The sequence below is a fragment of the Magnolia sinica genome, chromosome 3, assembly GCF_029962835.1.
Source record: "Magnolia sinica isolate HGM2019 chromosome 3, MsV1, whole genome shotgun sequence".
NCBI lineage: Eukaryota > Viridiplantae > Streptophyta > Magnoliopsida > Magnoliales > Magnoliaceae > Magnolia > Magnolia sinica.
This window is the reverse complement of record NC_080575.1, coordinates 43,227,318-43,240,987: the sequence shown is the minus strand read 5'-3', so window position 1 is coordinate 43,240,987 and position 13,670 is coordinate 43,227,318. Positions and strand designations below refer to the sequence as shown.

Sequence of the window (13,670 nt, the reverse complement as noted above, 5' to 3'; positions counted from 1 at the left end):
TTATACATAATCGATTTATTTGCACATGAATAACATAACGGTGAGAAAAAACCCGAAAAGAAGTGAAAGCCCAATTAGCAAATTGGCAGTTTGACGTCAAAAAATGATAGCAAAAGACATCAAAACAATTACCATCCTGTCAACCATGAAGCAAAGGGGGCCCAATCCTTCCCCGCGAGCCGGGCACTCCAGTAGTAGAGTCCGCCCAATGTGGGGTAAGAAGAGCAAATCTCAGCCATTGACAGCCCCACGATCATGGTAAAGGCTCCGGCGATGAACCACCCATATGTTGTGGCGACGGGTCCCCCAAACGTCAAGCCAGTGTTGTAAAGAGTGGTTATCCCGGTTGGAACAGATATGATCGAAAAGGAAAAGGCAAAATTCGATAGCAACCTGAAATTCCAAACATGACCCATAAACCGAATTCTGACAAAAACCAATCCAAAATCCAAAATTCATTAAAAAATCCAAAAATAAAATAAAAAATAAAAACATAGCTGAGATCGTTACGATAGATCCCGCTTCAGTTCCTGCTTGTAAACAGAGTTGAGATCTGCCAAAGAAGACGGATGGTGTGGATTAAATAGATACCCCATCTTTTTACTAAAGATGGCACACATTTCAAGGCAATTTGTGGAAAGTAAATCTGAGCCGATCCGACTCAGTTTTCCTAACCGAGTCGGACTCGGATCGGGTTAAGTAATGTAAATATCGGATTGAACTAAGTCAGTTGCCCCTAACTTGGTACCGAATCGGGTCGAGTTCAGGTAAGGTTAGTGAGATTTCGGATCTGGTCGGGTTGGGCCCAATCCGAGTCAACTCGGACTGATGCCCACCTCTAATTTCTTATGGTGTGGTCCACTTGGAGTCTAGATCTGGTTCATTTTTAGGATCATGTCCCACTATGATATGGAAAATTGGATGGACCGCGTGGACAAAACACATGCATTATAATGGGCCACAAAGCACCTCTGGTGCGGCATTAATGGACACTGCTGAATCCGAGTCCCATTTTTTTAAGTTTCATATCCAATGGTTTGGACTATATATCAAGGTTCAACCACTAGTAACTTCCAACCTTTTATGTTTATATGACATTTAAACCCTCTAATAGGTTGACCATCATAAGAATCACCTTTTTCCATAACTCCTTAATATCCAGTTGTATGGTCATCGGTTACCAACGTATACTTATTGTTTTATATGGTGTGGACCACTTGATAGGTAAATACTAACAATCATTGTAATGAATGATCCTCATGTTGGGGCTAAATTGTTGAAAGGGTTGGATTTTATACGCACTTAATACTTTAAAATTTATCATACGCTTAATAGTATTATAGCCCAACTGATTAAACTAAACGGCTATTTCTCATGGAAACGTATCACTTTTACGGTAACTTAGGGATGAATTTACATATTGCAGATATACACTTAACCTTGATTTTTTATGGGATATATATTGATATGTATGTGTGATCTACTCCGATCATTACATGTATAATCCCATGATAGTCCATGAGCTAAAAAAGAAAGCTGATCCGTGACTCAAGTGAACTATACCAAGGGAAATGATTTGGAGAGTTACGCCCACCCTTAATTTTTATAGGGCCCACCATGATGATTATGTGAAATCCACTCCAACCATTAGATAACACATAAAACTTTAGTCTTGACTCCAAAAAATCAGGCCCATATATGATTCAACTAGGGTATACCAAGGGAAACCGTTTGGAGAGTGAGCTTTCATTGTATACTATTTCCAATTGTGTGGTCCACCTAACCTATGGATGGGGATTATTTCCGGTATCTAGGTCTAACAAGGTGTGACTCGCCTAATGGTTGGAGTGGATTTCTAATTAATGCTATGGTGGGCCCACTCAGGCTAATAACTCGTTTACTCTTCAAAATAATTTCCTCCTAGTCATTATTTATTAGCATTAATTAGCACTCAAATTGGCAACTAGTTGGACCGTCCAACTAGTTGTGTGTGAGCATTACTCTCTCTCACACACACACACACACACACACATATATAAGAATAATAAAAAAAGATACACAGAAGGGGGAATATCATGATAAGATCTTAAAGCTTTATCCTAGCTACTTGGGGTCAGCAACATGGATCCTATCTGCCATTCCCATCTATCAAAGGCTATACTTTCACTTAGACCAAATGAAAACCCTAGTTCCAATACTTCTAACTGGTGTTTGGAATGAAGCCAAAATTTTAAAAGAAATTTTCTAAGCTACACACATCTCAAAAGAAATCTTTAAGAAGATAATCTTGCGCATGTTTGGATACAAGGAAAATCATGGAAATCGAGGGGAATATAAAAGGCTTTCCAATAATGAGACCTTTTGTGTTGTTTGGCCAGCAAAGAAAATAGTTGACTCCACTGAGCAATCAGATGCTTCTCCATAGTTTGGATTTTCAAGCACCAGCTATGAGGTGATGATTCTGAGAGGAACATGAGATTTCAACCTGCTATCCAACCAAGACCTCAAAAATGGAATCCATGTTTGCGTAGTGCCTTGGGAAATAATCATTAAATAATGATTAGGATTTCCAATCGTACACCAAGGATTCTTCCAATCCAACCATTAACAAGGAAATGCTATCCATGCAATCATCACTTACTGCTTGTATTTTTTTTCCCTGCATCTCCGAGCCATTTTAATAATGAATGGGAATCTTATTTCATTCTTACTAAATATTTTATTATTTGAGAAAGAAAATGTAACAAGCAGAAAACCAAATGGGTCCAGACAACAAAATTTCGTTATTTTTCCTTTGCAGCTTTGCTGATGAGTACCAAGTAATTTGCTCAGGTTTCTCAGGTTGGTTTGCTTGTTAAGACAGCAGTTTCCCCTTGCTGGGTCAATGAAGGATCTGAGTTACAAGCTTCTCTGGCAAATTTCCTGTTGCCTGCAAAAGGAATACAGAGACCATTTCAGTCCAGTCCATGGGTTAACAGAAGTGAGTCTTTGAGAGAGGACGACAAAACCTACCTGGAAGTGCCTCATGTGTAAAATGGGTTCACATCCAATATCAGCGACTGGCTTCCCACGTGGGGTCCATGCATTAAATTTGTTTGCTTTGTAGTTGGCAAGGATGTTTTCGTTGTCAGGGAGTTGGTGGCAAACTCTGAGGAGTGAGCTAAGCGAATTCATCTGCACATCACAAGAGAACATGCAATGAGAGGTGCTTCCCATCCAAACTTGTGAAATAAGATGGTTTGCCCAAGGGAATAGCTAGAAGGCTTTTCTGCATTAAGCCATTGACGGAACACAATGCCAACGGGTTTCTCAGAGGCTATCAGAAAAAGTATCAATCACAAGCTATAGTCAACCCTGTTAATGGGTGTTTGGATGGTGAAATGGCCAAAGTTACTGAAGAAGTGGACAAAAGGAAATAGAGAATAAATAACCTTCCATAATTTAGCCAAAAAGTCTGGACAATGAGATCAGACAAGAACTCAAAAATAAATGTAAGACGGCAAACGAAATACAAAGATATATGCATTATGAAAATCTCAATACAAATTTTGCCACTGCAAAACAACAACTGTCATTACTTGTACACGTCATCAGCTTGGTACAACTTTAAAACATTGAACAATAAGAAACGAGATGGGGCATCAAACTAGAATGCCTTTTTAAATGATGATAAGATTTTATTAAAATCTCAAAAAGGTTTAAATACAAGTCATTACTTGAAAATGAAATTGAAAAAACCCACATCAAGCAACTGGGAAAGCATTCCCAACCCAACACAAGTATTTCTTCCCCACTCTTGCCACGGGCAAGGTAGCATTTGCCCTCAAAGCTAGCTCCCTATTCTAAGTAGAAATGGCAACCTCTGTGTTTCAGTAAGAGAACTGGATCCATTACATTTCTTGATTCATCCATGGCCATTAGTTCTCCAATGCATATCATTGATCAAATAATCAACCCTCTCATCCTCTGCCACCCCTAAAAAAGGGGCTGGCTTTGGGTTAGATACTGGTGCACCTATTTCTGAACTAAGAGAATGGGATTGGGTCTTGTTGCATTTCCAATATAGTTACCACATATAAGATACTGGACCTAGATCTGATCGGATTTGGGTATCTCGTCAGGTCTTGCAAGGTGTAGTTTTGATAATAAATTAGCATTCAGTATGGGGTTTCAATTTGGAATTGGGTATAGAATCAGGTCCAGACTTGGTTCAGGTCCAAATTTAGATTCAGTTCCATACCAAAATATAAGTAAATAAAAGAAAGCTTAAAAATCTTTATATACAGTACCCAATGAGTGTCTGAATCACACATCATACAGAAGTCACCCAACCTGACAACAAACTGAATTTGAGTCAATGGAACATTGTTTTTAGTATCATCTGATATGACCCAATCAACTTGGAGAGAGCTTACTGGAGTTCGGGAATAGGCTGCTAGAAATCACAAACTTGCTACCATTGTCATTCAGAAAAGGGAGGTAGTGATGCAGGACATGAAATTCAAATATGATGTGCGAGATTTCAGGCTTAAGATGACGTTAGTTTAGAAACAATTACACAAATTCCATATCCCACGTGAAAGTCCAAACATTCAATTAAGGGGAATTTATGCGGGTCCAGGCCTACACATGTTAGGGCTGGATCAATAACAATTATGAACCAAACGATGAGATAAGAAATAATTATCCACACATGCACAGTAATTAATCCTCAATCCAAGCGATTCACTAATTTCAACTCAAGGAACCCTAGGGTGAAAAAAAGGGCAAATAAATTAAGGGTGATGCAATCTAGGGTTAGGGTTAATGAAAATAGGTATGAAAAGGGAAAAATAAGAGAAAACCTGAACCGGGAGACAAATCTCGCGAGCGGATAGTAGGCCAGGGCCTGGCACACGTGCGCACTAGCTTGGCCGCACGTGCGAGCGGGTCCCACACCCGGAAACCGATTCCTTGGCCCTAGTCGGCCAGGGGTGAGCTCCAAACCCCCAAAGTTTCAAGGCGATCTGAGCTACGGGCTGTGCACGGTGATCCGCCGAAGTTTCAGCCCTCCTGCAGGATCAGATTCTGGAAACTAGCTGTAGGGAGAAGATCCGCTACAAAACTGATGGATTCGATGCGAGGATGGCTGTAGAAGGTGAGATGTATGAATGGAAGAGGGTAGGGGAGGATGGGAATAAATGTGGCTTCGCACCACGGTAGTTAGCTCTTCGAAAAGGGAGGGCTTCGCACCCACTTGAAAATTTTCACAACTCAGAAACTCAGAGAGTAGAAAAAAACTTGCAGGAATTTTTATTAAACTTCAATGAATCAAAAGAACTACAAAGGGTGCCTATTTGTAGGAAAATTCTTATACCCAAAACTTGCGCCATGTGCGCAACCAATTACTTAGCGATGAAGTAAACCAAAACAAAAACTAACAAAAGAAATCTAAAGCGTTCATGATATTTTAAATAACATAAATAATCAAAACCTAAAATATGAACTTAATCCGATTAGTGGGCCCCAATCATGAGATCCCATGATGGGCTTTACTTGATTCTCGGGCCCACTCCAAGGAACCAAAACTCCGTCTTATAGCTAGGGGGCCCTCCTTGAACGTCGTCATCTATCCAGATCGACGGTGGGGCCCTCCTTCGTGCGTAGAGGGGTGGCGTGCGTGTGCGTGCGTGTGTGATGCCCCCATCGGGTAGTGGATTTAGGGCCAGGGTAAAATGACTTGAGCCTGAGCCTGAGCCCGAGCCCGAGCCCGAGCCCAATGCAAATATTGATCAGGCCTTGCATACAAAGCCTAAGACCGACCCACAAGCCTACTTGACACGTCCAAGCCCGGACCAAAGCCAGATCAAGCTCACTAGGTCTGGTGGGCTGCCTAGATCCATTGCCACCCTGACATATATAACTTAACCCTTTACACAAATGAAGGAAACAAAAGAAACATGTTTATTTTGGGTTTCTCCTATATCTAAACATCATTCAGGAGGGAATTATAGTCGTACTCGGCATGAAGCAAAGTGGCAACATATTCAGATATGAAAGCTAGGCAGTGTCTAAACATAAGTGCAACTGATCACATGGTGGAGAAGAAAGAAGAAGATATAAGAAGAAAACAAAACTTTGGAGAAAGGGTTCTATAGAGAAGAATCTCTCCTGTCACACCCTAAAGATATTTTATTAACCCTAATGAACATAAAGGAATGGTGTCCTGAGGAAGAAGTACGTCATATATGCATATACACCCTTATAAACAAGACTTCATAGATATCTAAAACCCCACACAATCAGAGGCACATAAATATGTACGCACTCTACTCTCCTACACTCATCCTTGAGCTAGAGCAAAAATGTTGCACATACTCAACTTGCCCATAATAGCTTGAAGGGAGAAGGATGAATAGCCTTTGTAAGAAGATCTGTGAGCGGATCATTGGTTCGAACATGGCGAGAATGAAGAATCAAAGAGTTGGCTATTTCCTCACGAATAAAATGATAATAAACTTCATGTGCTTCGTTCTTTCATTAAAGACTGGATTGGATGCAATGCGAATAGCTATCTAATTGTCACAATACAACAGAATCAGAGTAGAAACAGATATGCACATGTTGCAAAGAAGAGATTGGAGCCAAATAACCTTGGTTGACATACGAGCAACTGTGTTTTGTTTCTTACTTTTCCACAAAACGAGGTTGCCCCCAACAAACATGCAGTACCCAGAAGTGGAACGATGATCATGAGAAGACCCAGCCAAGTCTGCATCACAATATGCTTGAGCGCCAAGGTGATCATGATCGGCAAACAAGAGCCCTTTTGCCTGCAGTTGATTTTAAGTAACAAAGGATTCTTTGTAGGACATCTAAATGGTGAGAGCAAGGAGCTTCCATGAACTGACTGACCAAGCTCACAGTACACACAATGTCGGGTGAAGTAAGGTAAATCAACATCCCAACTAAGTGCCGGTACATGCTAGGGTGATTGAGGGCTGTTGACTTGGCATGATGAAGACAATGCTTAACCTCAATTGGCGTAGATGACAGTCGAGCACCCAGTATCCCTATCTCATGAAGTAAACACAGAGCACATTTCCTCCAAGAGATAATGTACCTCGCTTCAATTGGGTAACCTCAACCCAAGGAAGTATTTGACCAAGGCCAAATCTTTAATCTAAAAGGATTTGAACAATAACTGCTTCACATTGGAAATCTTTCTTTCACAATTATCAGTGAGAACAATATCATCAACGTAGACGACTAAAGACAACGAAAGATTGACTAGCGTCTTTAATAAAAACTGAATGATTGCACACACCTCTGCAGAATCCAATCTGAGAAACAAAGTTTCTGAGCTTCCTCATGAAGATCGCTGTGAATAAAGGTCTTCTTCACATCAAGCTGATCAAGAGACCGACATCTATGAGAAGCTACAAATAGAAAAACACACAGAATTCAACTTATCAACATAGGCAAAGATCTCTTGATAATCACCCCAAATTATTAAGTGAACCCCTTTGCAACAAGACAGACCTTGTATTGAGCAATAGACCAATCTGGATTATGCTTGTAGGTGGATACCCATTTACATCCCACAACAAGTCTATCAGCAGGAGTATTAACAGTATCTGATGTGCCCTATTTCTAAAGAATAAGCATGTTGCCGATGATTGCAGGTTTCCAACTAGGATCAGCCAGGGCATCTGTGACGTTGGACGGAATAGAAAAAGATGAGATGGAAGGAAGGGAAGTTTTAAAAGAAGGCGAAACAAAATGGTACGACACAAAATTTGCTAATAGGTGAGAGGTAGAAGAACATTTTCCCTCTTGCAATCATCATCATCTAAGATTAACCCTTAACAAAATTAATTGGGATCGGCTAAACATGAATCCTGTTCTACCATTCCACTCTATCAAGGGCAAGGTATTCAAAGTCGGTTATGTAACGGCCGTAACGGTAACGGTCATAATTGTTACGCGTTACGGGGTCAAAATGGCCATTACAGAAAAAAAAAAAAGGCTGTAACGGACTATAACGGCCCCGTAACAGTCTTATAACAGTTTTTTCAAAAAATAAAAAAAGGGCCGTAATGGCCGTTATGGCCCGTATCATAATGGTAACAGTGGTGGCCGTTACGACCACCGTTATCGTTTTGGAGCACCTTGATCAAGGGCCATACCTTCAGTTTGACAATAGATCATCAAGTCTTTTCTTAATACATATTCACGTCCTTTTGGGACTTTTCCTTGCTCTTTTAGAGCGTCAACTTGCACCAACTCATTCCTAACCGGCACAGTTCTTGGTCTCCATTGCACATGACCAAACCATCAAATTCTACTTTCCCTCATCTTACTACCTATTGGTGTTAATCCTAAGTTCCCTTGAATGCATTCATTTCTACTTCTATCCTTCCTCATCTTGCTACTCATCCATCTCAACATACTCATTTTAGCTACTTCCATCCTATGAACATGTTGTTCCTTAGTTGCTCAACATTTTGTCCCATAAAGCACGGCTAGTCTTCTAGATATCCTATAAAATTTCCCTTTCCGTTTGAGTGCAACATGGAAATCACATAAAACTCCATAGGCACATCTACATTTCTTCCACCTAGCTTGAATTCTATGGGTAAATATTCTTCTCAAATCTCTCCACCCTTGTGAATTATTCTCAAGCTATTGAAACTAGTCATTTTTCAAAACTTCTTGGTCAACGATTACTTCTACTCTTATTGCTACTAAAATTGCAATCCACGTACTTTGTTTTAGTTCGACTAATTTTAAATCCTTTAGATTCTAAAGCAACCTTCCATAAATTTGTGTTTATGCCCTCCCTCGTGTTGTCAATCAAAACTGTCATCTGCAAACAACATATACCATGGGATCTTTTCCTGCAAATGACTCGTTAACTCATCCATAACCAATGCGAAATGAAACAAGCTCAATGTCGACCCCTGGTGCATGCCTACGAAAATTAAGAATTCACTTCTCTCCAGTAGTGATCCTCACATTTGTTACCGCTCCCTCATACATATCCTTAATCATGTCAATATATCCTCTTGAAACTCCTTTCTTGCCCAACACCCACTAGATTAACTCTCTAAAGAACCTATCATATGCTTTCTCTAAGTCAATAAAGATTATGTAGATCCTTCCTCATCGTATGTTTGTCCATCAATTGTAAGTACAAAATAGCTTTAATGGTAGACCTCCCAGAGATGAAACCAATTTGATTTTTCAACGCATTCATCTCATGTCTTGGTCTTTGCTCAACCACCTCTCCCAAAGTTTCTTAGCATGACTCATAAGTTTAATCCCATGATAGTTATTGCTCTATATGTCTCCTTTATTCTTATAAATAGGTACCATGGAAATTTTCTTCCATTCATCTGACATTTTCTTTAATCTTTCAATCTCGTTGAACTTCAACCAAAATAACTCAATGTCTCCTATACACTTCCAAGCGTCTATTGGTATGCCATCCAGTCTGAAGACCTTTCTTGTTTTCATCTTTCTCAAAGCTTCTTTCGTTTCAAATATCCAAACCCTACAAAAGTATCTATTGACTCCAACATCATTTGAATTTATGGTTCCTTCTATCCCTATGCTCTTAAAATGGTTGTCATTTAACGAGTTCTGAAAATAGCTTCTCCACCTTTCATTGATCTCGTTGTCCTTTACTAGTATCCTCTGGTTATCACTCTTAATACATCAAACATGATCTAGGCCCCTACCCTTCTTTTCTCTCACTTTCTGCAAGTTTGATGACATCTTTCTCACCTTCTCTTGTTCTCAATTTATTGTAAAGATAATCATAAGCCCTATGTTTGGCCTCACTTACTACTTGCCAATCTTTTTGGCATTTCTATAGTGTTCAAAATTTTCATCGTTTTTAGTACCTTCTTAGGCTTTGAAACATGAACATTTTCATGAATATCTTTTTAGATACATCATCATTCCACCACCAAGATTCCTAATATGATTGGTTATTTTCACTAGATACTCCTAAAACATCTTTTGCCACTTTATTAATGCACTTAACCATCTCATTCCACATCACATTTACTTCTTCAGGATTCCACTTTCCAACCAGATCCCAACATTTAGCTAATATGATGGGGGTGCCTAAAGTGAGTACAATATAGCTTATCCTTCTCATCATGAGGCACACTCCCACGACTAACAATAAACTCCTCGACAGTGTTCAAAGTATCATTATCATTACATGTATCAATGATAGGGGATACAGAAACATGAGTCGGTATTGTCAACGTTATCACCGATGCTTGGAAAAATATCGCTTTGAGGGAAACATTGGGAAAACGTTAGGGAAATGTAGAATGTTTTAGTGAAACTTCAAGAGATGGTAGAAGACACAAGTTTACACACGTAGATATCAAAATATTGCGAAAGACAACTATACATAACATAATAAGTTTCCATTTTATAAAGGCTAAACTATGTCATCGAAAAAAAAGAGTATAAAATAAATATAAAAATTTATAGCAAATCAATAGATTGGCTGAAACTTGTTAATATATAAAATTTCCACATTAACTAGGGGTGAAGAACACATTTTCTAATATGAGAACGGAAAACTTAGGATTTCCCCAAATTTCCCCATTTTTCACTTAAAATGTTAATTTTTTTCACCACAAATCCATGTTAATGCATGAGAATTATGCATAGATATGGATTTCCATTGCAATACATGCTAACATTTGAAAAAAGAAAAAAGAAAAGAAATGACCGCCTTCGTTACAAGTCGAGATCTCTCCTCAAATCCAAATTTTGATTCAATAATAACCAAGAGTGATCAAAATCACATTAAGAACAAAATTCCCAACAAAGCTCAAAAAATGGAGATTACTTAGGTCATTTTTGTCAATTTTCACCTATTTATAGATGTTTCCTTGGTATTAGGGATATTATTGCTGGAATCGGGGGATATTATCAATGGTATTGTTGCTATTAGGGATATTATTGCTGGAATCAGGGGATATTATCGATGGTATTGCGATACCACGAAACTTTTTTAAGGAATTCTTCTCAAAGTATCACTACTATCAATAATATTACCAAGTATCGTCGATATTTCTTTTCCAAAAAATTGAGAAAAGAAGTATTTATGCTATTTTTATTTCAATTTCTAGTTATAACGCTTGATTGTGATGTGTAAATATTAGAGACACATAAACTTTGTGGTTTATTTGAATTAATTACTTGGTTTAGTATTTTTTTTTAATTTTCAAAATTATTTCTATTGTAAATGAAAAAGTAAAAAAACAATATTTTCCCCTATTTCTAGTTCTAATGCTTGATTATGTTGTGTGAACATTAGAGGCACATAACCATGTCATTTATTTGAATTAATAAGTTGGTTTGGTATTTTATTTATTTTTTATTTAATTTATTTTTTATTTTTTTTTGAAGAGTGATAATGATTGTATCAAGAAGAACACCTAGCAAGCTGGAAGGAAAAGAATACAAAAATAATAGAAAGCAAAAGACCACAACAAAGGGAACAAAACAGAAACAGAACAATGCTTCTAAATGGACCACTCGACAGTAGTGCCAACGATCCTGTCAGCATGGCGTGTTAAGGAACAAGATGTGGATGTGAAGGAGGATGCACAATTACATGCGATGGCTGGATCGGCCCAAGTCTAACCAGACGATTGAACAATATAATAGAGAAGTCACGATTGTGAATACCAACACCATACTTCAAGTAGGCGATGGCATTGCTCGTATTCGTACCTCGACATGACATGAGCGTGAAAGAGGTTCAAGAACCAGTTTTCTTTTTATAAGGGTTAAAAACGAATCACTTAATATTGTAGGGTCAACTTCATGGTGTATTGCCACTTGAGAACGATGTTCCACAAATTAATCGATGCATCAGATGCAACAAAAAATGGTGATTATATCTTCTCCCTAATGGATAAGATGGTGGATGGGATTGGAGAGAGGAATGTGTTATAGATTGTGATCAATAATGAAGTAGCATAGAAGGTAGTGGGAAAGATGTTGATACTAAAGAGATCGCATATATTCTGATCACCATGTGATGCACTTGCATCGATCTCATATTGGAAGATATTGGAAAGAATAAGTGTTGTGACATTGATTGAAAGGGCAAGAGAAGTGACAACATTCATTTACAACCATAATCAACTAGTCGCCATAACGAGGAAGTTCACGAACGGGAGAGAGATACTTAGGCCTTTGGCAACTAGATTTGTAACAAACTTTATAGCCCTTGAGAGTTTATACCAACATCGGAGAGAGTTGAGTGAGTTGTTTGATTCTTGGGTGTGACTTAATACAAAACATGGGAAGAAGACACCAGGGACATTGATTGATGTTGTCAAGACTATAAGTGACAAAAAATATTGAAAAAAGGTCGCGATTATCCATAAGATGATGGAGCCACTAATAAGGGTATTCCATCTTGTTGAATCCTAGATCCGCAAATTAAGGGCATTAAATGGATTGGAAACATTGAAAAATCGCCAGGACAAGTTAGATGCTCTTGCACAACATGCAATATTTTGGTTGCAATCAGCTAAATGGTGGATGAATTTTAGAGAGTTCGAAAGCTTTTGAAAAAATTTACAGTTAAAGTTTTGAGCCAAACAAGTTTAGTTGCGAGAGGAATTGGAGTGTTTTGCACTCATTCATTCAAATAATAGGAATAGATTGTAGATTAAGACATTGGATTGACTTGTCTACATGCATTACAAAATGAAGGTAAGATTTCGACTACATAGAAATTGCAAACGTAGTTTGGTGCCAAACAACTTCCTCTAGCTGTGAGAAGAACTGGAGTGTTTTGCACTCATCCATTCGAATAATAGGACTAAATTGTTGATTGAGACATTAGATCGACTTGTCTACATGCATTACAACACCAAGCTAAGATTTTAGCGACATAAGGTGGGCAATATGGTCGACTAAGTCACCTACAATTGTCCAATAAATTTGGATAATATTTATGATGAGGACGGCCTGCTTCTTCCTGGGTTGGAGGAAAGAGAGAAACAAGTAGAAGAATGGCAGTGAAGAATTGGAGGTGGATGACCAAATCATCTGCGCAATGCAGTAAGAGAGTCATGTAGCTGTCTTGGACCCAAAGGGGGGGGGGGGGCACCAAATTTCATCCTAGGCCAGGCCCAGCAAAAGGGTAAGAGCGGCAGTTGCAATACCAATACAGATGATCATGGCAATGGTGATGATGATGCACCTACTGTTGATCCCACTTCTGCATTGCTCAACACATCATACATACCCACTTTTGCCTTGGTTGGAGAAAATGGATAAACGGATAAAAAAGGGCAATGAAGAATTGGAGGTTGATGACCCAATGATACGCATAGTACAACAAGAGAGTTGTGCAACTGTCTTGGATCCAAGGAGGACATATTTCATCCAGGGCCAGACCTAACAAAAGAATACGATTAGCGGCAGCAGCGATGCCAATACGGATGATCATGGTGGCGGTGGTGTTGCTCAACATTCCATACAACCATCTATAGATCGCAAGAACAATGAACATTGATAGGGTATACAAGGTCGAACGTCTAAGTCACAATATAACCAACCAAGGGAGGAGCATCATAGGGAGGCTAACAACAATGACGCTCATGGAGCACTGGGACATCATCAGACAAATGAATGGT

The 13,670-nt window shown here is 38.8% G+C and overlaps 1 protein-coding gene across 1 annotated transcript in view; it reads right to left on the bottom strand.

Moving 5' to 3' along the window:
* Positions 1 to 2,675: 2,675 nt before the first annotated feature.
* LOC131239855 (quinolinate synthase, chloroplastic) overlaps positions 2,676 to 13,670 on the bottom strand; it is a 72,406-nt gene continuing 61,411 nt past the window's right edge. The window contains exons 6-7 of the mRNA XM_058237743.1: positions 3,013 to 3,174; positions 2,676 to 2,929 (exon numbers count right to left, since the gene is read on the bottom strand). Coding sequence (XP_058093726.1) covers positions 2,882 to 2,929; positions 3,013 to 3,174 — 210 coding nt within the window. The 3' untranslated portion in view covers positions 2,676 to 2,881. The remainder of the gene's footprint in view (positions 2,930 to 3,012; positions 3,175 to 13,670) is intronic.